Source organism: Pollicipes pollicipes, unplaced genomic scaffold (assembly GCF_011947565.3).
Source record: "Pollicipes pollicipes isolate AB1234 unplaced genomic scaffold, Ppol_2.1 Scaffold_3087;HRSCAF=3621_pilon_pilon_pilon, whole genome shotgun sequence".
Lineage (NCBI taxonomy): Eukaryota > Metazoa > Arthropoda > Thecostraca > Pollicipedomorpha > Pollicipedidae > Pollicipes > Pollicipes pollicipes.
In genome coordinates this window covers 31,516,458-31,543,720 of record NW_023596225.1, presented here as the reverse complement: position 1 = coordinate 31,543,720, position 27,263 = coordinate 31,516,458, and the positions used below count along the sequence as shown (strand labels likewise).

The following is a 27,263-nucleotide window of genomic DNA, read 5'->3' as shown; positions in this document are numbered from 1 at the left end:
CAGGGGCGTTCCGTACATCTCCTATCCAAAGCCTCTTGGTAGAATCGCACGAGCCGCCGTTGTCAGCGAGGAGGAGAATGCTTGGCATGCGTTATGCACTTAAGCTGCGACAGTTTCCGTGTCATCCCGCATATCACGCAGTCTTTCCGCGGCCTGCTGTGCCGTTTGTTCGCAATGCACCTCGGGCTCATGCAGTGACCTTTGGCTCCCGGATACAAGCCTTACTGCGGGAAACCGAAATTCCCATTCGAAAGGTGAAGCGATCACGTCACCTGTGCACTCCTCCCTGGCATTTGATCTCACCCTTCACAGACACATCTCTGACTGAAATGAAAAAAGGTGTCTCGCTGCCAGATATAATGAGGTCCAGGACGTTTGAGCGTATTGCGTTATATGAGGGTTACACACACACTTACACGGACGGCTCTAAAACTTCTGATGGCGTAGGCTGTGCGTTTGTGAGCGGTGGCGTCACCCGGTCGTTTTCATTGCCCCCAAACGCTTCGGTGTTTACATCAGAGCTTATAGCAATCATTAAGGCACTATGTTTCATTGAAGTCGGTGACGAACCCTTGCATCTCATTTTGACGGACTCTCTGAGCAGCGTTCTGAGTGTGAAGTCTTTTTATCCGTCATGTCCCCTTATACAGGACATTTTAATACGTTTGACTCAACTGGATGAGGCCGGAAAGAAAATCATGCTATGTTGAGTTCCTAGTCATGTCGGCATCGCGGGCAACGAGTTGGCTGACGCGGCTGCCAGGCGAGCAGCGCTGGCTCCATGTGTTCACTCTCTTTCTATTCCTGCCAGAGACTTTTACCCTGCAATAAAAACCTTCCTGCACAAGCGGCAGCGTTGTTGAGATCGGATGGATAGTAATAAGCTCAGAGAGATAAAACCTAAGCTAGGTCAGTGGTTCTCTTGTTCCCGGAAAATGCGGCGAGAGGAGGTGATCCTCTGCAGATTGCGCATCGGGCACACATACGCAACCCACGGCTATATGTTGGAGGGAGCCGATAAACCGATCTGTCATCGATGTGGTGCCGTCCTCACCGTTCGCCATATTCTTATTTCTTGTCCGCGCCTCGCGAAAGAACGCCAACGCTATTTTGGACAGCATGACTTGCCCCTTACCCTCCGTGATATGCTAGGAGATAACTCACCATTTCTGGAATTTCAACAGATCTTTTTGTTTCTCAAACACATCAACTTTGGGACCATTTATGCGGCTCACTAGATAGGTAAAACCAAACTCGTTATGGGCGCCAAATGACCACCGCAGTCGGCGCGCCCCTAAACTCCGATAAACAACAACAGCAACCAAAGTTTGCGGTAGTTTGAGGATACGGCCCCGTGCATCGGTCACGCCTGACACGGTCACACCTGAGGTCAGCGCCGAGGGTCGATTACAGGAGTCTTGCCGTAAGTCAGTGGACGTCCGAGGGCTTCTGAACCACGGACCAATGCGCGAACAGTCTAAACAGAAACTTTGGCGCTCCGCGCGTCTATCTGTTTGACTACAAGCTCCTGAAAACGTCAGTCAATATTAAGTGCAAACGTGAACCCATGACATCCTGTAGGATTGGATACGCAACGCGTTCTGCCTATGATCGGCGTTTAAAGGGAGTGCTCCACATTTGCGTCGGGTTCAGAACTAAAAAAGCCATTTTGAAGATCATTCGGTGCAACTCACAAGCCCTGCCCTTCTTAAGAACTTTACGCCTCTAGCTTCTCAACTACACCCCCGCGAAGATCGCAGACTATTTTGGGGAGGGATTTTCATTAGCCATGTGGCAATCAGGGCCGAGAAAAAAAAACTGTCGAGTCGTTCATACCCCTTGTTCGTGAGCACAATCTCCAGATACAACGGCCGTCAATTCGCTCTGTCAGTGTTGTATAAGGAATAATGACGTAATCGAACAATGACGTATTAGAGCGCATCTTTACAGAACAGAGGAATTGTTCCGTCTAGAGCAGTCTTTTCCACTTAAAAGCATAGCGATGGTTATAAGTTGGCTTACTTCAACATATTTGATGCTTGTTCCAATATCTTTAAGTGCGGAACATTCGCTTTAAGAGAAGAACTTGTTCATTTTTTACATTTGAGTTCTTTTGTTTCCTTCTCTCTGGGGCTCGCTGCTCGGTAAGCAGTGCCCCCCCCCCCCCCCCCCTCTTACTGGGTATTGCTCGGCCGAGCAAAGGACGTTGACCGCTTTGGGTGGTGCGAGGCACCTGCTGGCATGGCGCGGCCTGGATTCGCGCATGAGAAGCCTGGCAGCAAAAAAGGGACGGGCCAAAGACCAGCTCAGAGTCCCAAAAACCCAGAGGTTCGTACCCCTTTTATGGTTTTGGACGCCTTGTGTGATTTTGATAAAATATCAAAGGACCGAGACCATCATTTACCCAGCCAGGGCCACTCTAAGGCATTCAACGCTCCAGACATGCCCGTACCTGTTCACCGGAGCCTCTGAGCAGGGACGTGAAGCTGGACGGCGGGATTCTGATTCACCACCGGCCGCTGCTACCGGCGCAGCCAGACAGTATGGCACGCCAGGCACGCCCGTCCGCGACGCGCACGCCCTTCCGGTACCAGTGAGGGCTCTCTCCCCCTCTCTCTCCTCTCAGTCGGTCTCTGCGCGTCCTCTCTCCGTTGGTCTCTGCGTGTCCTCTCTCCGTTGGTCTCTGCGTGTCCTATCTCCGTCGGTCCTTGCGTCCCCTCTCAGTCGGTCTCTGTGTCCTCTCTCAGTCGGTCTCGGTGTGTCCTCTCTCCGTCGGTATCTGCGTGTCCTCTCTCCGTCGGTATCTGCGTGTCCTCTCTCCGTCGGTATCTGCGTGTCCTCTCTCCGTCGGTATCTGCGTGTCCTCTCTCCGTCGGTATCTGCGTGTCCTCTCTCCGTCGGTATCTGCGTGTCCTCTCTCCGTCGGTATCTGCGTGTCCTCTCTCCGTCGGTATCTGCGTGTCCTCTCTCCGTCGGTATCTGCGTGTCCTCTCTCCGTCGGGCTGTGTCCTCTCTCAGTCGGTCTCTGTGTCCTCTCTCAGTCGGTCTCTGCGTGTCCTCTCTCCCTCGATCTCTATGTCCTCTCTATTCCTTCCAAGCCCTTTTCCTTCCTTCTTCCTTCTCTCTCCCGTACCCTTCGACGCTTAGTGACGTAACACTCGCATACTCAGTTGTTGAACTCTACGCTACCGTCACTAGGTTTATTGGGAGTCACCATTCTACGCATTACTTTTCTCGTCAGCTGGTTTGACTAAAATTAACCCAATGTGAGTGGACATGTTACCTAAGGGATGAGTCACCTTTGAAGATATTGAGGCAAGCATCAGATGTGATGAAATAAGTTAACCCATCACTATTTGTATACTTTTGAGGCTGAAGAGACTATTGTTGGCAGCGCAACTCTCCATTTAGAAGATATGCTCCTCACTGTGTCATGGTTTGATTACGTCACCGTGCTTTGCACAACACGGATGGATAGAGTTGGCGGCCGTTTTATCTGGAAATCGCGCTAACGAATGTCATATGTCAACGCCCCGACAATTATATTTGTATTGGCCTTGATCTCCGCATAGCTTATGAAATGGCAGAGTCTGAATGACGGTATTGTGACTTCATGAATGAGAAGGTGACTTTGCGATGCTCTCCCCGATATACCTTTCCCAATTTTTGCGGGCGCGTAGCTCAGAAACTAGAGGGGCTTAGGTCTTAAGAAGGGCAGGACTGTGAGGAGAACCAAAAGGTCTTCACGATGGCTACCTCAGTTCAAAACCCCGTATAAATGTCGAACACTCCCTTTTAGCTCATTTCATTTTCAAAGCACATGTGACACATAGTCCGCCGGTATATTGGCTGTGATGGTGAAACTTGACCTAACAGGAACCGGGCCCCATCAAACGGATTTTGGGCACAGCGGATGTTGACAACAGCGTGTATCATCCGTGGTCTCGCTCGAATTGGCGACAGCCCAGCGTACGAGTGGCGCCAGTGACACCAGATGTATTCGGTGATAAGCGTGAAGATGTGATGCGATGCAACGCTTCAGAGCTGTAAACGAGCAAAAGCAAAAATAGTCAACTAAGACGCACTGTGCCCGGGTCGAATGTAAGGAGCCGTGCCTGCCAACAGGCCCCGGTCACAGAAATGGCGCGCATGAGCCAACCGCAGGCTCGCGACGCGTCCCGCCGTTGGCATGTTTCAGTCGGTGAAAAGGCCGATCATCGGATCATCGGAACTTTCCGCGCATCTTGGAACGACACATCGATGACCGCCGACGCTACGAGAAGATCTGGTTGGCGCAACGCTCGCGCAGACAGACGCTAACACAGGTCGGTACAGCCAGCGAAGACAACACTCAGTCTCGCACCGCGTCGCGGCCCGGCCCGGCGGCCGTCGCCGACACGCGTGCGCACGCGTCACAGACACAGCTCACGTCACCATTTGTACAATGTCAGTCGGCGTGCAGAAACTACGCCCACGCCGCGCCGCATGGACGGGCGTCCTTCCAGCGTCCCCACCTCTCTCAGTCCGCCGGACAGCGTCCTCCACGCTCCACAGTCCGGCAGACGGCGTCCCCGCCCCTCCTCCCCCTCCGCGGCTGAGCCGTCAGGGTCCGCTTCCTTTGCGGTGCGGCGGGCGGCGCCCGCCCCGGCCGTCGGCCGGCTCACTCCTCGTCGCTGGAGAGGTCCACCTTGTAGTTGGCGGTGCGCGCGCGGCCGGCGGCACGCTTGGCCAGCGGCACGTAGCCGACGGAGTCGTCCGAGTCGGAGCCGGGCGAGGTAGCCGCCTTCTTCGTTCCGCGGCCCTGGGAAGCACCGGGTCCCGTCAGAGGGCCACAGGGACGCAGACGTCCGATAGGGGAGCACCGCAGCGCTGCGGGGAGCCAATTACCGCGCGATACCGGCTGAGGGCAACGCGCTTCGTGCAGCGGGCGGCCACCCAGCACCGTCACAGGCAAGGACGGGGCCAGACACGATCATGACAAGGACACGATCAAGACACGACACCGTCGCAGACAGGCACGATACGGGACACGATATGACACGGCACCGTCACAGTCAGACACCGTACGAGACACGATCAAGACACGGCACCGTCACAGACAGGCACGGTACGGGACACGACCATGACACGGCACCGTCACAGACAGGCGCGGTAGTGGGACAGAATCATGACACGGCATGGCCGGACGGGTGCCAGCAGGCCGTACTTTCGGTGTCTCCGACGCGCAGTGAAACCACTGCGATACCGTCACCCGGGGTCATCCTGGGAGAAAAAGCAGTAGGATGTCCCAAAGTATATATCGAATGCAGCAGATGGTTTACTCGAAACCTTGGAGAAACAGAGGACGGCACAACACAACAGAGCTTGTTTACAAATCCCGAACTCCCGAAGAAACACAACGGCGGCATCCCCGAGCACACACATACACAAACGTCGACCGCACCCACCGGCCAACGACCACCGCACCACACAAACAGCGCCGCCACTCCCCCCCCCCGCGCCCCCCAGGCAGGCCACGATACGCGAGCGGCGGGAGGACAGCGGATGAGCCGGGGCGCTACCGCCGCCGTGAGCCGCGTGGGGGAGACATAATCGGCCCGTGATGACGCGCCGCGCCCGGATAGCGGCGCCGCAAAGAGCTGCCGATCAGACGGCGGCGCACCGTTCAGCGCTGGCGGCCGGCTCCGGCGCCACCGTCCAGCGCGCAGCCGGTCCCAGCCACGGGCGCGGGCGCGGGCGCGGGCGCGGGCGCGGACTCGTCCGGCGTCCAGCAGCGGGACTCACTGGCGCCGGCTGCACGCTGTGTGGGATGCCCTGACTCTACTTGGCTGTTTGTTTCGCTGGCCTGCCTTTGCGGCGCGTGCGGGACATCTCTGGCTACAACCACAGTGGGGCACCCAGCGCGGGCAATAACGGAGAAACAGCGTGTGGTTCAAAAACCTGCGTGGCAAAATGACGGAAACTTGCAGTTGGACGATATTAGAAACCAAAAAAGTCTAGATGTGTGCCCAGAATCTAAAACCGTGACAGCGATGAAAGCAAAACATTCCCGAGAGGATAGGGCAATACATCTTCAGAAGTCGGAATATTACCCCCTACGTCAACGAGCAGCAAAATCGACCATTCCGGCCAGTTTTTGTCCCCGACCATTCCAGCAATATATGGTAATGCCACGCTGTTCACGCTACCCTCAACCCAGCACGAAAAAGGACGCATGTCTGCCCTACAATATTGCGTTAACATCAAAATAACCACGCCGTGGCCTTCATTAAGCAGAAACCCAATGTCTACAGGAGCCCAAGCAGTAAAGTGGGGAGACTTGACGACAGCGTACAATGTATGTCGCCGGACTTCACGATACTAAGCAAGCTCTAATCTTGAGACGGGGCCTTCGGTCGCTTACCGGGGCGGCGGATCGCCCCAGCGAAGACAAACGGCGGGCGGCCGGTCGACCCTCGCCGCGCTGCCCACCGGCCCACCATTCCCAGCTATATACAGCTCCCACGCCTGCCCCACTCGCCACATCAGTTCGATCCGCCAGATCACGACGAGGCACGCGGTACCCGGGCTCCCTGAGGGACCCCGGTCAAGTCACTGCTTCCCATTCGCCCGCCGACGCCGGGTTTGCGGCGAGCCTGCTCGAGTGGCGCGGCGGCCCGCGTGCGGCGCGAGACGACCGGCCACAGTGGCGTCCGCCGGCCGCAGCCGGACCCAGGCCGGCGAGCCCGGCCGCCGCTCCACCGCCGGCCCGGCCGCCGCCGGCCGATTACGGCTGCTTATCGACGCGCGTAACTCCTGAAGCGATTGGCGCCGTGACAACCTCGCACACGAGGGGTCGCTAAAGGTCACCCGAGGCGGAAATGGGCCCCCAACCTTTCGCAATCATCCTTGGGGCAGAGCGGGAGCTGGAGTCGTATCGATCAGGTCTCCTAGGATCACATCTAGCTCCGAACTCTCGACAAACGGACAAGCGTCATCCCGTTCCCTGCAACGTGCGCTCTGGACGGCGCAATAGCGAGGGGCGTCCCTGCTATGGGACGTCGCGCGCGTCCCTGCCCGCCTGCAGACAGCATCCTCTGCAGGGTAATCGCCTTTAGTTGAGGCTTATTGAAGAGCGAACCATTGAGAGAATCGCCTTCAGCGAATAGTCTTCAGCTGAAGCTTATTGAAAGGAAATTTATGCATAAAATAGCTTTTAGTGCGGGCTTATTGAGGGGAAGAGCATGGAGAGAATCGTCTTTCGTCCCGATATGTTGAAAGGAGAACCAATCTTATCGCCTTGAATACAGCCACAGAACACGCTGGTTCGGACAACCCGTCCCTCGAATGACGTGGGGAAACAAAGTCATCAGCACAAGCCGCTACGCCATCAGGAAAAGCACTGCACACTAGTGCACCACCTTATTTCAACCAATGTTTGCCGGCTGAATGGGCAACTCACGCCGAACGCCGACCATGACTGAGCCGTTCGCCCGTCTCCTAATTCTGCCAAAACTGCAACCGACGCCCATGCAAAGGGTCGCGGCTCACTCTCGACCACACCATGCGTACAGACAAGCCGAGCGTAGCGCGCCGCCTTCTGCGACGCCTGGGCTGTGAGCGGCTCAGCGGCCTGCTCCGCCGTCCTCGGACGGCAGCACGCCGCCCGCGCCCGCTGCCCTCGAACGGCAGCACGCCGCTCGCGCCCGCTGCCCTCAGACGGGAGCACGCCGCTCGCGCCCGAAGTCCTCACACGGCAGCACGCCGCTCGCGCCCGCTGCCCTCAGACGGGAGCACGCCTCTCGCGCCCGCCGTCCTCGAACGGCAGCACGCCTCTCGCGCCCGCCGTCCTCGAACGGCAGCACGCCGCTCGCGCCCGCTGCCCTCAGACGGCAGCGCACCGCCCCGTGCGGCGCCTGAGCTGTGAGCGGCTCAGCAGCCTGCCCAGCCGCCCTCGCACGGCCGCACGCCGCTCACGGCCGCAAGCTCACCTTCGTCTTCGTCGGGGCGAACTCGTCGTCCGAGTCCGAGTCAGACGCGTTCTTCCTCCGCTGCGTCGGTGCCTTCTTGGCGGCGGGCTTCTTGGCCGCTGCGGGCTTCTTGGCTTCGGCGGCGGGCTTTTTCGCCGCCGCGGGCTTATTGGCTTCGGCAGTGGGCTTCTGAGCAGCGGCACTGGGCTTTGGTTTCGGCTTGGCTGAAACGGGCAGAGAGCAGAGTTGGTGGACGAATCAAGAGCATAACGAAGTGAGCTCGATGGTCTTCTGGAGCGCGTCGGTTACTCAAGCCATTTTGCAACGAACTGAGCTCGCCGAAGATCAGGGGAGCAAGCCTAACTTGGACGGATTTCGTGGCAAAATCACCGCACTTCAGACACGCCTTACGCGTAAAGATCACAAACCGTCACACATCGCGCGAAATTCAGAAACAAGGCGAACAGGCCCCAACAACCGTCCCTGAGGATCAAAACCCCGCCCAGCCCCTCGAGAATGCCCAAGGCTGTGATAGCCGACGTGGCCGACAAAAACGCCGCGCCGCCGTCTCATCAGCGCTGGCGGACGGCGGCGGCCCCCCTCCCCCCCCCCCCCCGGCGCGCGGCAGCTGGGTCATTTGTCGGCGGCCAGCGCAGGCGCCGGCAGCCGCGTGTCCGGCGTACCGGCCCCGCCGGCCCCGCTGATGACGGCGCGACACGGCCCTGTTCGTGGGCGGGGCGGCGCGGCGCGACCCCGCCCGACCGGCGCTCGGTCTGGCACCGGGGGGGGGGGGGGGGCAGACTATCGCCTAGCACCGCCGGTGATTGCTAGGGGCCGCCGGAGTGGTGCCAGCACACAGAGGCGAGCCTGGACCCCCACCCCTCCTCCCGCCGCAGCCGGGGAGGACGTAGCGACGGGTCACATCCGCCTGGCTGCTCGATGGCTTCCGGCCGGCGGAGACCCGTCAGCTCTCCCAGCACCATCCAATTGTACAACATCTCATAACGAATTGATGGAACGTTGCGTTGGAAGGTGATCAGCGTGCATTCGCTTCACACAGTGCATGGCGCACAGCTCTACGTCATATCTATCTATCTATCTATCTACCTATCTACCTATGTGTGTGTGTGTGTGTGTGTGTGTGTGTGTGTGTGTGTGTGTGTGTGTGTGTGTGTGTGGTGTGTGTGTGTGTGTGTGTGTGTGTGTGTGTGTGTGTGTGGGTGCGTGCGTGCGTGCGTGCGTGCGTGCGTGCGTGCGTGCGTGCGTGCGTGCGTGCGTGCGTGCGTGCGTGCGTGCGTGCGCGCGTGCGTGCGTGTGTGTGTGCGTGTGTGTGTATGACATCAAAAAGCAAATATACCAAGCAGAGCTTACGCCACGCTTTACTCATTAAACCAATGGTTTGAAAGCCAAAAGTTCTACTTTCAAATCACCAGAGCCCGAAATTTGAAATTTACCATCTGAACCATATCACCAAAAGCTCCGTTCCGCGCATGCAATTCTGTACCCATCCCAGCACTCCCAGAGCGCTACAACTTGTCTGCTTCCCCACTCTCTGCCACGTCAACTGTCCACTATCCGCACCCTATCCCCATCAAGGCTCCACTGCCCCATCACCGCGCCCTTCTCAATCAGGGCTCCACTGCCCGTCACCGCACCCTGTCCATTATCAGAGCTCCACTGTTCCATTACCGCATCCTGTCCACCATCAGGGCCCACCGTTCCATCACCGCGTCCTGTCCACTATCAGGGCTCCACTGCCCGTCACCGCACCCTGTCCACTATCAGGGCTCCACTGCCCCATCACCGCACCCTGTCCACTATCAGGGCTCCACTGCCCCGTCACCGCACCCTATCCACTATCAGAGCTCCAATGTTGGGCGCAAAATGACCATTGAAGTCGACGCGCCCGAAAACACCAATGAACAAACAACAAGGGCTCCACTGTTCCATCACCGCACCCTGTCCACCATCAGGGCTCACTGTTCCATCACCGCACCCTGTCCACTACCAGGGCTCCACTGCCCGTCACCGCACCCTGCCCACTATCAGGGCTTACTGTTCCATCACCGCACCCTGTCCACTATCAGGGCTCTATTGCCCGTCACCGCACCCTGTCCACTATCAGGGCTCCACTGCCCCGTCGCCGCACCCTGTCCACTATCAGGGCTCCACTGCCCCGCCGCCGCACCCTGTCCACTATCACGGCTCCACTGCCCCGTCGCCGCACCCCGTCCCCAACACGATTGGGATTGTCAAGTATCGGCGACGTGTTGTGTTCCATTGATCGACAAATATGCTCACCAATAACCCATTTCAGTTTCATCGTAAAATGTCGTTTATGATGCAATATTTCCACTTCAGGCTAGTTAAGTATCTCATTAATTGTGCGATGGCATAGTATCAACATGGAAGTTCAAGCTTCTTTATCCGTATGCTTGGTAAAACTAGTTCCAACGGCCCCTCGGGGACCCACGGGTCCTCATATTTACACAGATCGGTACTGGACCTAACGTCCGTACCACGCTTGATCAAAACCCGTGAGCCGCCACATACAACCTGAAATACAACCGGCGCATCAAGCACGTGGCACGCAACGCCACCCTAAAGTAATTGCGTTCCTCCGAGATTAAATAAGTCTGTCCTCTGACCGGCTGGAGGCAATGTCGAACGCAAGATAGCCACTCAATGGCCACGTAACGAAGCCGATCCCGAGCCGCGCCACGCAAGAGTGCGTGGCGCCAAAATCACGCCAGTCGGTCGAGCGCGCAACATCACAGTGTGACGGGCGCAACCTCAGCAGCTACTGTGAAGGCGTGACAAAGGGAATGCGCGCCGTTGAAATTTTCGGCAACCCAACTGGCAATTTGTCACTGCTTTTTGAAGCTGCCAGCATTGCAAGCCGACCGGGGTAGAGCCCGAGCGGAGTTTCTCGGCAGCCGGATCACTCCTCAATAAACTGTGTTCTTGGAGCGGTGATGATCTAGCCGGCAGGCAGTGCTCCAGGGGCAGTTCTTTCAGCGAGTTAACGGAATAGTTGCGAATATCTGTTGACGCGTGAAAACAATCATCTGCTAAATTCGAAAGACCGAAAGGCAACGAACAAAGCTTCGCTAAAATCGGTCCGTGAAGCATTTAACACGCGCCCGGGTGGCCGGCTAGATACCCCTTGCTCGGGTGGGGGTCAATTCGACCACCCTGAGATCTCAGGAACTATTAGGTCAAAGTTTGAGCTTCCTAGGAGGTCATGACCTTCAGGTCAAATAAGTCCAAACAAGGTAAAATTCCAGGCTGGTCTCCAAAGTGCCCCAGAACCTACGCAACTGTTTCTAGGGAAAAGATCAAACGCCCATTTGAAGTCAGTGACCTTTCTTGACACTTTTAAGGCGAAGGTGACCAAAATCATACAGGCCTGCTTTGAGTTTTGCATCTGAATAAGAGACAAAAATTACGCCAGGCAGCATGTTCCTAAAACAAAATGTCGACCCGGGTCATTTTAGGTCAATGACCTTTTCTGGCCTCTAAGAAGTCAATGGAAGATGTAAAATGCGGTTCCTAATGTCAATAAATTCGAAATGAGCACCACAACCCATCCCATACAGCAAGTCCTAGAGTAATAGGTCAGGTTGGTTGTGACCTTGGTCTGACTTCCATACCTGACCTTAGGTCAACGCAATTTGCTCATTCAAGACCTTGTCAAGGCCAGACCTTGACCTGCCATAGGTCAGCAACCTTACAAGGTACATCTAAATTTTGTATGTCAAACGATCCGTTATTCAATTGTCTACACCTATGCATAATGTGGTGCGGCTACGCCGCGCCGTTCAAAAACCATTCTGCAAAAAACCTTCGGGGGATCAATTTGACCCCCGCGCGCGTGTTAACATCCATTTTACAAGGGCAAGGCATACTATCACACATTGCAAATGGGGACGCTAGTAAATTATTCCATTACACCGCTCGGTTCAGTAACTGCTCAAATGGTTTTTAATAATGAAGGGCTCATCAAAATATCGCCATCTCACTTATGCATAAACTGGAATATAGCCAAACTATAACATCAACGATCGCTGATGCCGTTCGTCCGAGCATGCATAGCAATTTTTGACTTTCTAAGGTGTCGCCCAGGGTGCAAAAATGCCTGGTTTACGCCTCATGGTTTGCTCAGGGCTACCAATACCAAATGAGGCGAAACTTTGTGCGACCGGCCCAGCGCGGGCGCGGGAATGTCGGGCTGACGTGACGTCGGAGGCCCGGACCGCCACCGCCCCGAGCTGCTCATCAGTCCCCGCACAGCCGGCTTGGGGCCAGCCGGCGGCCCGCCCAACTCGCACAGCGGCCGGTCGGCGAAGACCGGGGCCTGGATCACGGCGGGGAGCGGGAGCGGTGACGGAGCAGGCCTCACTGACGCCGGGAGCGGGAGCGGGAGCAGTGACGGGGCAGAGACCGGGGCGGCCTCACTGACGCCGGGAGCGGGAGCAGTGACGGGGCAGAGACCGGAGCGGCCTCACTGATGCGGGGGAGCGGGAGCGGTAACGGGGCAGAGACCGGAGCGGCCTCACTGACGCCGGGAGCGGGAGTGATGACGGGGCAGAGACCGGAGCGGCCTCACTGACGCCGGGAGCGGGAGTGATGACGGGGCAGAGACCGGAGCGGCCTCACTGACGCCGGGAGCGGGAGCAGTGACGGGGCAGAGACCGGAGCGGCCTCACTGACGCCGGGAGCGGGAGTGATGACGGGGCAGAGACCGGGGCGGCCTCACTGACGCCGGGAGCGGGAGCGGTAACGGGGCAGGGACTGGGGCGGCCTCACTGACGCCGGGAGCGGGAGCGGTAACGGGGCAGGGACTGGGGCGGCCTCACTGACGCGGGGAGCGGGAGCGGTGACGGGGCAGAGACCGGAGCGGCCTCACTGACGCCGGGAGCGGGAGCAGCAGTGACGGGGCAGAGACCGGGGCGGCCTCACTGACGCCGGGAGCGGGAGCGGTAACGGGGCAGGGACTGGGGCGGCCTCACTGACACCGGGAGCGGGAGTGATGACGGGGCAGAGACCGGGGCGGCCTCACTGACGCGGGGAGCGGGAGCGATGACGGGGCAGAGACCGGAGCGGCCTCACTGACGCCGGGAGCGGGAGGAGTGACGGGGCAGAGACCGGGGCGGCCTCCCTGACGCCGGGAGCGGGAGCGGTAACGGGGCAGGGACTGGGGCGGCCTCACTGACACCGGGAGCGGGAGTGATGACGGGGCAGAGACCGGCGCGGCCTCACTGACGCCGGGAGCGGGAGTGATGACGGGGCAGAGACCGGAGCGGCCTCACTGACGCCGGGAGCGGGAGTGATGACGGGGCAGAGACCGGAGCGGCCTCACTGACGCGGGGAGCGGGAGCGGCGACGGGGCAGAGGCCGGGGCGGTCTCACTGACGCTGGGAGCGGGGAGCGGGAGCGGTGACGAGGGACGGACGGCGGCGTCCCCGATGCGAAGCACAGAGGGGCAGGCCGCAGAACCTGAGCAGAGGGGCAGGCACAGAAGCTCACGCAGGCCGCCGGGCCGCCGCCTCGGCCCGAGACGTTGCGAGACGAGCGTGAACGACGGGAGAGACGGCGGTCCGGAGAACACACGCATCGCCACCATCGGTGATCTCGTCAGCTCTCGCAGAGACGGCTCAGACGACAGCGCAGGGATGGCAGGAATGGCCGCTGCCAATGTGGCTTTAGCTATCCCTCCGCTTTATTAGCAATACAGCTTGTTAGTGTTTACGTTCGCTAGCATGCTTGTCGTTGGTGTGAAACAGATTGATTTCACTTATAGTATTCGCAAAGCAGCATTCTAAAATTTGGGTGTACCGGTTCGCATGAAAAAATTCAGCCTACCAGGACAGATATTTTCTTTATTTAAATGCATGGAAGGGTGCAGGCTGCTCGTTATTCACTTTGCGCCTTTAGATTTCCAGGTTTCTCTTCACACTGCTAAAACTGTCAAATTCCGGTCTTCATACGGACCCTATGGGAGGCAAACATGAGGCGATGCCACTTCGATATGACGGTTTTAGTCTAAATCGTCGCGTTCCAAGACAAGAAGCAAAAAAAAGCACACACAAAAAACAGAAGACGAGGAGAAAAGGAGCAAAAGACAAAGGCTGTTAATGCTTTCAGCTGCTTTGCACTTCTGTTGCTATGAATGTGCCGGGGTTGGACGCTGCTTATGTGAATCACGATTTTCTGCTCATTCTGGCGAGTGTATAAGAAATCTTAATTGGGTTGGCCTTATCTATGGTCCGCCTCGCTTGTAGGCTGTTTGTGAGAATGGCAGCCATCTTCTGCTACTTGCGTCTCCATGCAGGCATAACGACACGATGTTATTGTTAAACCTGACGGCTAACCTGTGCTTGCTTTGTAACTAATAGCAACCTCGTAATGGGGATAGCCATATCATTCTCGCAATGATTCTCTGATAACACACGTAACGCAGAGGTTGAGAAAATTAATGCTACAAACGGGCAACCCAATCATATTCTTTCAGATGCCGCATGGGCGATCCGTAATTATATAGCTTGATCTAAAAGATGTTGCCTAAAGGCCTTCCGCACTAGCGGCGAGTGCCTCGGGTCACCCCACAATCGGTTGCAACACTGTTGAACGCGACAACAGGTATTCAGGCCCGTGTTTCTCAACGTATCCACAGTCTCGCTCGAACCTACAGCAGCTCCCCGCATCCGCCTGCAGCTCTGAGGCGCCCACTTCCACCCGCGGCAGCTCTCCGCATTCGCCTGCAGCTCCGGGGCGCCCGGCCATTCATCCACGTCACAATTCACAACGGCCTCCAATCGACGGCATCGCCAGACTTCAGAAAATGAAAACGCATTTGGAGACCGCATCGTCCGAATCGCTCCAATCCCTCAGTGCCGGGAGGGTCGGCGGCGCCGCGCCGCACCATAACCGAGCTGGGCCGCTCGCCGGTGCTGCGACCGAGCCGGGTGCCGCCACTGCACGCGCGGCGCCACGTGAGCGCCCGCTGATTGCACATACCGACAGCAGACTTCCGCCGCTTCCTTGTTGTTGATTGGTGTTTTCGGGCGCGCCGACTGCAGTGGTCATTTGGCGCCCATAACGATTTTTGTTTTGTCTAACTAATGAACCGTGTTAAGAGTCCCAAAGTTGATATGTTTAAGGAATAAAAAGACCTGTTAATATTCCAGACGGCACGAGTTGTCTCCCAAAACGTCACAGAGCGTTAAGGGCGAGTCACGCTGTCTAACGTGTCGTCGACGCTCTTCCATGAGGCGCGGACATATGAGCACCTGACGAACGATGAGAACAGGACCACATCGATGACAGATGGTCCTTCGGCTCCTTGCAGCAAATAACCGTGAGTTGCATACGTGTGCCCAATACGTAGTCTGCAGAGCACTGCCTCTTCTTGCCTGACTTTGCGAGAACATGATAACCACTGACCCAGCTTGGGTTGTATTGCTCTGAGCTGCCGCTTCCTTGTCCCGGCATCTCGTGCCGCGTCCAACGTCCAATAGCTAGCTGCCACCGCCCACAGGTGACATTTGCACCGTTTACAGTCTCAGCTCCTCTGGGAAGCCGGCAGGGGTTGCCACTGGGGATCCCCCCCCCCCCCCCCCCAGCTGGAAGGTCACCCGACAGCGGTCGGCGTCCGCGTGCCTGTCACCAAGCCCCCCGAGCCCAGCTGGGGGCCAGCAGCACGGTACGGTGACCCCGGATGTAGGCCTGACTGCCCTGTGCGGCTTCGAAAATGTCACCGCCGACGCTCCATCCCGGCGGAAGAATTGCCCGCGCGAGCCGGGACGATTTAAGGCACGGAGCCGCTTTGGAGTTAAATATGTCATGGCTGCTGCTCACTATACTGGTATGATCGACAATGTTTTGCAAGATATATACATATTGCATATGGATATTACTATTTCGTTGTATCACGTTGAACACGATAATCTTTTTTCCCTTTACGTTGCCATAATTCCGCACTTTGACGTACATGGGCCCACGTTACTCGCACTGTTTTTGTAGGACATTTTTAGCTGAAGTGCTCCTTCCAAAAGCAGGCCGCAAAAGTGACGACATTCTCGTTACTCGGGACCGCGTGAACAGTCTGAAAAGCTGCATTTCTTGGCCAGAATTTTCGGCTTCTTCCGACTGGAACAAGACCCGGAAACGCTCTTGGTAGGCCATATGGGTCAAATTTGTTTAGTCCAGCTCACATCAGCAGCTCGCCAGCAAGCAGGAAGAACTTCCCATACACTTAGGTTACACATACTGAGGCCACAGCTGTGCCTAGGAACGAAAAGGAAGACGTCTCACGGATATTCACCACAGAACACAAAGTTTGCTCCGTCAACATATTGAATACCAGCACGTTGAAAGCACAAACCATCTCGTGCGCGTCATGACTGGAGGACCTCCAGTTTATTACGTTGTGGTATCTCACGACAGAGTACAGCCTGGGCTGGCCTCCACGCGGGATACGGGGTCACTAAACAAATCTGGCGCTTAAAATGATCGTGGTAAAACCAAATCATACATGATCTGGATGCCGTGCATGGGCTTCACGCATCATCAGTATGATATGACCACATCAAAGCATTAATCTCAACCTCCCTGACATTTTATTCGAATTCGTCCAGCCCATTTTCAGTCCTCCTTGGTGGTACGCATGGCCATGATGCGTATGCAATACCTCCGTCGGAATGCTAGCACAGAAATACATAATAAAAAATAAACAATCCGTCCTTGACAAGAACAGAGCCCTGATCAGTCTCTGCTAAGGCCACTACCACGCACGTGATCGCGAGCTAAACACGATAAACGCGTCGCCCCGTGGTAACGTGGCAGGCTTTTACCCCCGACACAGCACGAGATTACATTACGATAAGCGCCACCGTACCCGAGCGGGTTTACAATGCACTCACAGGGCGAGTCCGTGTCGACCACTTACGCTCCAAGATAGCGATGTACCCCGCCGCATGTTAATGCACGCGCCGCTTCATCTCGCTCCGGACGAATACCACCACAGCTGGATATGCGATATGGTCCAGCCGCGCGAACGTCGCCTCAGTGATAAAAAACAAAGTTTGTGGGGTTCCCTCGGGCGCTCTCCGCGGTCTGCTGGAAGTTGGTCTTTCAGGGGAAAGGTAATCATCCAGCACGCCGAATCAGGTTGTTGTTATGGGCGTGCTTTATGTGGAAAGTTGCAACATTCCGCTCTGGCGCGCTCAGTGGCGCGGCAGCCCGCTGAGCACGAAAGGCGTCGGCCACGCAGACGGCACCCGATGAGTGTCCACCAGATGATACCAGTCCACCGGTCCAGCAATAATACCACATGAGTGGGCGCACAATGGGCTCCACGGCCACGGTCACCGTGCAGTAGCGCGGCGCGGTGCCGCCAGCAGGCGACGCCGCTGCCTGTTACATTTGATAGGCGGCCGTGGAACCAGCCACCGATGTAATCAGCGTGTAATGTGGTGAAGCCAGCAACCAACGCACGAGCGGTTTGACTAGACGGCGTGATGTTCTGCAGAGCACGCTTCAAAACGTCAGACCTTCCGTTTGATAGTGCCACACATCTATCATTAGTGAAATGTAATACATTATGTTCTGATCTATTTTACGCCGTGAGCAACGTCCGGGTTCATTAGCGACCCCTTTTAGGTTAGGGAGACCGCGATGGAACACAGAATGTGACCCATTTCTGAATGCCCAAGAGGACCTAAGTGCAACAAAACCTACTCCTAGCCATAACAAATTTGTACGCGCCGTCGGGCATACGCTGAAGGTTGAAGCGACGTGAAAACCTTGCATACCGCCATAATTCCGCCGGGCTGCCAAAGGCTCGTGAAAAGGTAGTATGTATGTAGCAGCCACAATGGTCGCACGACGGTAGGTTTGTTAAACACTTGTTTCTCGAGGTTCGCTCAAGGTTCATCAGCGTCAAATACGCTTCTGATTCATGAAGACGGAAATACAAAGTTTTAACATGCAGAGTTTGGTGGTGATTTTGTGTTATGTTTCTCCACAGAACTCTGGCGCGGCAAATGTCTTTGTCACCACGACACTGTCTAATGCTTTCATTTTAGCACAAAACAAGAGCTGCTCTATGTTTGGGGTGTGGGGGAGGGGGTCGTATCACATTCACCCTGTATGCAGCGCAGCATTGGAGATGTAAGTTCAGCCAGGACCAGGGAAATTGAACGCCGTCAAAACGAGGACCACCGGCTGCTAAAGCACGCGGCTTCGCCGCCGTTAGGGACTCCCAACAATGAGCCGCAAGGAAACCCGGACATTTCCCGTCAGCGGAGCCGCGGCTGCCGTCACACCCGGGGCTGGAGGCCGGGATACCGCCGCAGTTATCACACCCGGGGCTGGAGGCCGGGATACCGCCGCAGTTATCACACCCGGGGCTAGACGCCGGTATACCGCCGCAGTTATCATGTCCAGGGCTAGACACCGGTATACAACCGCGGCTGCCGTCACATCCAGGGCTAGACGCCGGTATACTGCCGCAGTTATCATGTCCGGGGCTAGACGCCAGTATACCGAAGCGCCGCGCGGGAGACCCCAGCGTTGCTCTGCTGCGTCCTCTGTACCGCAGATGACCGATGACAGGTATCGCGACGGGCCAAAACAGCGCATTGAGCATAGGCAATCGGAGAAGAGTCACTTCGAAAAGACCAACGCATGCCTGTGTATGGATAGGCAACGCATGCATGGCAAACAAAACCCGGCGTGAAGATGCCCGCAAACCCTGTCAGAGGCCAAAACAGTGGACCCGGAGCAAGCAAGCGTAAAACACTGCCAACTATATCACAACAGGCAAGCAATGAAGCGTCTCCTCCAGAATAAAAAGGACACCCACCGTCGAATTGTGGGCATAAAATAGTCACGTGCCGAACAGTGAGTGGTGCATTGTCATGGGGCTTGGCCACAGGCCTGGCTGTGGCTTCATTGCGTTTAGCTTATTATTTATCGCGCCAACCCAGCAGCGCGGCTACTTTTCTTACACCCACGCACAGCTTGAGGCGCCATAGCGTGCGTCCTCCGCTGAAGCACGGTGCCTAGCTCTCGAGACAACGGGACGCGGCTGACGCGCACGCGGCTCGAACCCTGCGACGTGATCTGACGCGTCACTCGCCACGCCCACTGACGGGTTACTAACGTGTCCAGCTTTCCGCTTGTCCAGCCCTCCCGCTTTCCTCGCAGCCACACCGCACCCAGTCCTGAACACAACGGGCCACGCCGTTGGCATGGTACATGACACCCAACGCGCAATGGTGCTCAACGAGTTTAATATCACGCGGCTCAGAGTAAGTCATCCGCTCAGCCATCCGTATCATGTCTTCCGCATAATTCTAACACCTTTGTTTTCACAGCAGGAGAGCCTGGAGGTCCTCGCATTCGACGAGCGTGCGAAGGGTGTTTTTCCTTTTCAATTCCAAAGGGGGCGCAAGTTATCGCTGCGGGCTTCGATCCACCGACCACGCGGCGTCGGAGGTGGGAGGGAGCTGGCGGCACGGCAGCAGCACGTGCTGCACAGTATGAGGCGTCGTCTTGCCGATACCACACTATGGGGTGTTGTCATACCGACGCCACCTACTTTCATAGCGAAACATGCCAGACAACTTGCTACGAGGCCAAGCACTTCGCGGAAATCGGCCGGCTTCCGAGTAGTGGGGTATTTCAGTGACAACGCTAGCTCACTTCCCGACAGTCCATGCTCCACGACTGTTGGGATTCCACATCATGTGAATACAACAGCCCATTCCCCGGATCCAGCGCTCATGGAAATATCTCCAATGACGTCTCCGAAGCAGACGCCCCTCCACAAGCGCTAAACGGCCTCCCTGAGATGCTAACTTCACAGAATCTTCCTCGATCGTCGGCAGCAGCCAAGCCAAGCCATTGGCAGCCCCATCCCCTGGTGCCGTAATCCCGTCCCTGCCCTGTGCGGCGCGCCCGGTCGCCTGCGGCGGGGACCACGCCGCCGAGTCATGACTCCGCGTCAGCTGCCCGGCGCGGCGGCCGGGCGGGAGATTGCCTCACCTTTGGCGGCGGCGCTGTGCGACTCGGCCGAGCCGGAGTCCGAGTCGTGTCGCTCGCCGTTACCGGACATCATCGAGTCGAACATGTCCGAGGCGGACTCTGCCGGCAGCGCGGGTCGTCACACGCTGGTCTCGCGGGAGTCAGCAGAGTCACTCACAATCATGTCGGGAGTCTGGACGGTCCGACTCGCGTCGGGAGTCCGTGAAGTACGAACTAGCCCGTCACGACACCTGAACACTTCGGCAGGCCAGACAGTCAGACTTTGGTGGGTTATCCAGACAGTCAGGCTTATTTCGGGAACGAGGACAGCCGCCTATTGTCGGGAGTCTGGATACTCCGACCGGCGGACTTGAGTCTTGAGATTAGAAAGTAATTCACGATTCTCTCCAAAACGTAAAATAGCATGTAAATGATACGATGGTAACAAGCGCACCGGTTATACGCGGGGACAATCGCACACAATTTTACCCAGCATCCGCCTATCACAAGCATATAACAGCATCTGCATCCCAGGGGAAGTGATACGTTCAAAAATGAGCACTCACTTTATAAATTCAAGAGCAAAATACGGATCATACGCGCCCAGCAGTCTAATAAGCATAACGACATATCTAGTGATACGAGAGAAAAAAAACAAACAAATACACGGCAAGATGCTGCGAGAACATCGTGAGAGCGTCTTATAGATGGAAAGCACCGTATCGGCTGATTCTGCAGAAAGCACGCGGTGGCATCATCGCGAATTTTGAGACGTTGTTTCGAGCGGATGAAGCCATTTGCAGAAAAATACTGCTACCATTGGACTTTTACAGCACTCATCTACCTGTTTCTGGATCAAATTAGCTTTACAGAAAATTGTACGGCCTAAAAATGACCTGTGATAACGACACGCAAACTGGGACAGTGTTACCTATGTCATTTGTGGGTGCCATTTCATTCATTACATCGGACGTCAATTCATTACACCGGATTTGTATCCACCACCACCATGACAGATGAACTATTCCTTCGGATTAAGCTTTCATCGCAGCTTTCATCGCACTCGCCGTCAGCTTTCAACGCACTTGGTTTCCATTCGCATCACGCACCTCAATATCGGTCGTCTCAATAGTTTGTGAATTTGGCCATTCGTCGACGCGAAGAGCGCCGGATTTTTTAGCTCGATCGCCGGCAACGACGAACAGAGTACGTTCTCTGCGCACCTGTGTACGCGCATGTTATGCAACCATCGAATCCGTCATCGGACGAGTTAAGCCCAAGCCCCTCTCCCTGCCTCAAGACCTGATACATCACTCAAGCGGTCTGTGACATCGGATACCTGGTGTGAAATTACATCGCATTTGTGTCAATCATGAATGAATTGATCACGATTGAATCATGATTAATTATTCCTCCGGGTTAAAAAGATCAATCTGTAAGTAAGCACGGTACCTACAGTCGTGGAATTGAGTAGGCAGATAACATCATATTTATCAGATATTTCGGTATCCAAAGCGAGGCACAGACGAGTGGGTCTTACTTCAATCACGATAAAACTTCCCACTCAGCGGTTCGCCCCAAGCCGACTACCGCGCTTCCTAGAAGCTAAAATTTTTGTCAACACTGACTGCAGATTAATGTGGCTTTCTACAATATTAGGCCTAGTTCCATGAAGTTCTAGTGCATGAATTGTCTAATATTTTCATGCGAGCCGTCCGATCATGCGAGCTTTTCGAGAAACACTGCAATATCACTATGATTTCAACTACCCTGATCGTTTGACATCGGACGAGTAAAAATTTCCAACTTGCAAAAGACGAACTGAACAGCACGGCTAGAAGCTGGGCTCAAATCCCCACAGGCCGGCGTCACAGTCACACGAGACATATCTGGACATATTTGATATATTTTTAGTACACCGAATTTGATTATCTTTAGACCAATTTCATACATTTTCATCATACGAGACATACATAGGCGTATGAAATATTTGCACGGAGGAGACAGCAGAAAACCGCATAAACAACATGCGTGCAGTCGATGTGCGCAGTCAGTCACGCAGGTGCGTGCGACAGCTTCGGACCGACCCATCTGTTTCGGTGAGTTGTTAAGGTCTAAATCAGATGTCAGCAGCCACAGCAGATGAAGACGTGAACCCCAGTGTCGCCTTTTTCGAAAACAATGGGGAATACCAGACGCCGTGCCTTGCTGACCAACACGTACCCAAAATATGTGTAACTTACAGCACCCTAGGTGACAGCTGCAAACACAACTGCGAACTAACTGGTGCGTTCCAATTTCCACCGCGACTAGCGGGGCTGACAGCCTGCCATCCTGCAAGCAAACGCCTTGTGGATCTGAGCCCGAATGCTGCGTCAATAGACTTGTCTGTTAAATTTTAGTGAACGGCGCCCCTACAATGCATTCGTAAAGGGTTGTCGGAGTCGGTTGCCTGACATCTCTGGCTTTGCTGGCTTAATTTTTGGCATCATGTACATAAACTGACGACAGATAAATGTCACATATATTACCGTTTCGCTCGTGCAACGCCGCACAAGGTACCCTCCTGGTCTGAAGAACTTGGCACGAGTGTCGCGGCAGCGATGAAACTATACCCCCGCGAAGCATTTTCGCTAGACCTACATTTTCATTTGAACTATGTAGGTACGCGGAAAGTTCGGTGGCACAGATGTCTGACCGGGTCACGCTGACTTAAAGGCGTTGCTGCTGTACCGCTAACACGGCTAGTTAATCGCCCTTTCAACGAACGGCATCAGAGTAAATTACAAAATAATGCCGCGCTCGTGTTTTGTAATTAGCAAACAACTACAAAACAATCCTGAAGTTTTCAGCGGTGAGGTCGTTCTTGATAGCTGTGAGCAGACCGAAACAAAGACGGACACGCCTGCTGAATGACGAGGTTCCCAGTGCCCGCCGTACCTTCCAACGTTAGGGATCAGTCACATGCTGAATGGTGAAATCAAATACCCAGCTTCGGGAGCAAAGTTCTAAAACATAGGAATTCAACAAAATATCGGCATGATGGCGACAGGAATGCTGTCAGTGGCAGAGTTCACCAGATTCAGTAAAAGTCTTAGTCGAAAACGTTTCGTTGCTACGGTTCATAGCCATCGGCTTGGCGCTGACATCTCAAACATGACAGTTGTGGACAAACGCAGCCTTTTACTTTTTGAAACATTACCGTAGGCACATCATAATTTGTACCACTGGGGGAAGCGGCATCCGGTTGACCTGTTGCAAACGCGCGTTCGTTTGGACAGCAGCACGTAGCGCACACGAATAAACGAATAAAATAAATAAACGAGCAACGAATCAGCACCCGCGCGTTTACGACGTTCGTTAGCAGGAACGCCGCGAAAAAAGCAATGTTTTGTATGATTACGACCATCGGAAGAAAGGCTCGTTTTGCCGCAATGGGATAGACAAGATCCCGCGGTGCTAGCCCACAGGCGCGCTTACACGCGCAGGTCCATGCATGTGCTCGATGCTGATGAAGGCGGGCCGTGCGGCTTGAGCCGTTGAAGCAGCGCCGGCGTCCACGCCAGTGCGGGCCCTCTCTCTCCACAGCTGCGCGATGCGCAGGGTCGCCCCGGCCGCCACGGAGCCAAACACAGTGGCCGGCCATCAACATTCCGCCAGCGCCACAAGAGGTCGCTACAAACCTGCCGGCAAATGGCGTCCGAAAGAGGCAGCCTGCCGGTGGCGCTAATTCAATGCGGCGTGGAGCGCCGTTGAATAGCGGCGGCCGCAGCCAGCCGGCCCGGCTGGCTGGGCTGAGCGCCGGACTCCGCACCGAACCGTGCCCGGCCGTGTCAGCCGGTACGGCTCACATCACCGGACCCGACCACGGTTCCACATCACCGGACCCGACCACGGTTCGCATCACCGGGCCTGACCATGGTTCACATCACACGACCCAACCATGGTTCACATCACCGGACCCGACCACGGTTCGCGTCACCGGGCCTGACCATGGTTCACATCACCAGACCCGACCATGGTTCACATCCACCGGACCCGACCACGGTTCGCATCACCGGACCCGACCATGGTTCACATCACCGGACCTGACCATGGTTCACATCACCAGACCCGACCATAGTTCACATCACCGGACCCGACCATGGTTCACATCACCAGACCCGACCATGGTTCACATCACCGGACCTGACCATGGTTCACATCACCAGACCCGACCATAGTTCACATCACCGGACCCGACCATGGTTCACATCACCAGACCCGACCATAGTTCACATCACCGGACCCGACCATGGTTCACATCACCAGACCCGACCATGGTTCACATCACCGGACCTGACCATGGTTCACATCACCGGACCCGACCATGGTTCGCATCACCGGACACGACCATGGTTCGCATCACCGGGCCTGACCATGGTTCACATCACCGGACCCGACCATGTGACGGCGATCGGGCAGGTTTACTGCGTCCCCCGCCCCGCTTACATCACCGGACCCAGATACACGCCAGCGACGGGGTGCGTTTCGCGTACCGCCCGCTGCGACCACCCCGCCGTCATCCGGCAGGCCGGCGCTGCCGCCCTCCTGCAAGCCCAGCAGCTAGCACCACCCGCATTGCAGCAATCGCGGCTCGCAGCCACACGAATTGAACCAGCGGCGTCCGACTGGCCACAACAGTGGCTGGCGAATTAGTGAACCGTCGGCTTGTTTTTCCCGCCGTCCCTTGCCACATCTCGAGCCGGGGGAATTCATTTCTGGCTGGAACCCAGACAAAAAGCTGAGGCGAGCCGGCTCACGCCACTCGACACGCGGCACGAGGGGACGTCCAGACACGTGACATTCACCCGGCCAATCCAGGAGTGATGCGATGAACAGAGCCGCGCGCAAACTAGCGCCAAACCGATTAATTTCGTCCGATGCAATTGCCAGGAGAAACGTACAGATGGCATTCGCGATACAAGTCGGGACGGAGCGACTGGATAGCAGGACTACACGATGGCAGCAAACGGCGCACCCGGCTGCGTGGTCGTTTTTGCCAGCGACGATGGCTGGCCGCTTCGCCGCGGCGAGAAAAAAAAAACAGCGGCACGTTACGACCCTGGCTTTCTGTGTAATGCGGTTCGGGAGAAGTCGTCACCGCAAAAAAAACTACTTCCTCCTTTCATTGGAAAAGCCAGGACTGGAAGAAATCCATTAGCAACGCGCAAAACCAGTATATCCGCCCGCGACCTCAGCATGAGGGGGAAAGGGGTGAACGCGACCGCCGCGCTGAAAGGCGACCGCCGCGACTCGGTCGCGCCGCCCATCCATTCCGGGTCCATCCATTCCCGAATCGGCGCTGACACTGATCACCCGCCGACTGTGTGGCCCAAACACGGGAGCGCGGCGCCGCGACACCGGCCGGGGTGACGGGGCGGCGCGCCGCCGGCCGGCGCCGGCCCGCCACGGCCGGCCACAAGTCACCGCAAAACTGGGTCTGCGCCATAAAGCACATACAATCTCGGCGGCCACACATCAGGAAAAGTGCTGAGTACGACAGCGCGGATTCCGCTGCGTCGGATCTCGACCCACTTTGGGCAACGGGGCGCCGCCGTGTGCGGCCTCCGAAGCCGCCTCCGCTCGGGCGGCAGCCAGGCCACCAGTGGGGCAGAAGCGGCGCCGGCCACCCGGCTAGACTGGGGATTCGCAGGCGCCTGCGGTCGCCAGGTCGTGCGACGTGCCGCCCAGTCCAGTGATGTCTGCACCGGACCAGTCACTCGCAGGCTCATCGTGAATTCCGAACCCCTGCAACAGGCTGAGGGTCCTACGGTCCGGCGCATGCAGCGCATAAAGGAAACCTGGCTGATGCAGGCTACGTCGGCGGCGGAGGGAAGCCAGCATCGCCGCGCATCGGACGCCGCGGGCGGAAGATACGGAATCCCGAAGGCCGGCCGCCGCGCCGCCAACGAGCGTCAGCTGAGCGCCGTCGGCGCGCAGTGGCGAGCCGAGGACGCGTGCGCGCGTGGCTCGCCGCTCTCAGGAGTGCCGGCCGACCGAGCGTGCCCGAGAGCAGCGCCTCCGGCCGGCGCTGCGGCGGGATCACAGCGGGCGCGGGCTGGCTGGGCCCCGCTCCCCCCCCCCCCCCCCCCCAAGCCCAGCCCAAGCCAGCCCAGCCCAGCCCAGCCCAGCCCAGCCCAGCCCAGCCCAGCCCAGCCCAGCCCAGCCCAGCCCAGCCCAGCCCAGCAGCCAGAGCAGCGCAGCGCAGCGCAGCGCAGCGCAGCGCAACGCAGCGCCCGTCGCCCGCCGCGCTCGGCAGGGCGCTGCCCCGGTGCCGACGCTCGCCTCGCCTCGCCTGGCCGGGACCCGTGCGGGTCAACGGGTCACCGGCGACACGGCTGGCCTGAGCCGACACCGCCCTCCTCGGCCGGCAGGCCAACCCCATCAGGGGCGAACAGGCCCACCGCAGCCGACAGCGGGGCCGTAAAGCCGTCTCCGGGAGCCATGCGGGTGACACTGAAGATCATGTATGGAAATGAGCGCCATCGAAGTGGACATCAGTCCCGTAACTTGCAAGCGGTACGGGGCTTATCTCAAATAAGTGCCAGCTGCAGAGAGCTTTAACTGCTATTCCTGGCCGAAAGACGGCAGAGAATTAAACTCGGTCTCAAACTTTGCCTGCTTCACAGAACCGTAAAACGGTTCAAATTGTACCCACTCACGCTCAGCTGAAAATGACAGCTTGACACATGAGGGACCGCACGGGTGCGCGCAGGTCCCACCAGCATCTCTTGTGCATGACCGATAATCGCGATAAATGCCTGACGCCCTGAACGGTGCCATCGGTCGCTTGCCATTGTCCCACTGCCCGTATATGACAATGGCACGGTCTGAGTAATGATTTAAATGGCCGCAGTCACTCGTCTTTTCCCGGCTCTCCGCCATTGCGCTTGTGCGCCGGGCAGCGCGGGTACGCCGTGATGTCTCACCATTATCGTGACGTGCCGCCGGCGCGGCCTTTTTCGGCGACGCCTCGAACTCCGAGTCCGTATCGCTGATGGTCGCCGCCGGCTTCGGTTTGGGCTTACTGGCTCTGCAAACAGACGGGGGACGGCCATTACACAGCGGCCACGCAGCGCGGAATCACAGGGCGACCGAGGCAGCTGGCAGGCCACAAACGAGACAGACGCCGCGCCTCCCCACTGCGACAGGTTCAACAGCACACCTGTCACGCGCCGAGCTGGCCGCGTCACGGCCGACACCGGTACCGTGACGTCACACTGGGTCACGCCGCAGACTGGA

At 56.9% G+C, this 27,263-nt stretch overlaps 1 protein-coding gene across 1 annotated transcript in view; it reads right to left on the bottom strand.

The window, feature by feature from the left end:
• Positions 1–4,102: 4,102 nt before the first annotated feature.
• Positions 4,103–27,263, bottom strand: part of LOC119089677 (DNA topoisomerase 2-alpha) — a 58,109-nt gene continuing 34,948 nt past the window's right edge. The window contains exons 8-11 of the mRNA XM_037212472.1: positions 26,951–27,054; positions 20,001–20,099; positions 7,971–8,173; positions 4,103–4,801 (exon numbers count right to left, since the gene is read on the bottom strand). Coding sequence (XP_037068367.1) covers positions 4,661–4,801; positions 7,971–8,173; positions 20,001–20,099; positions 26,951–27,054 — 547 coding nt within the window. The 3' untranslated portion in view covers positions 4,103–4,660. The remainder of the gene's footprint in view (positions 4,802–7,970; positions 8,174–20,000; positions 20,100–26,950; positions 27,055–27,263) is intronic.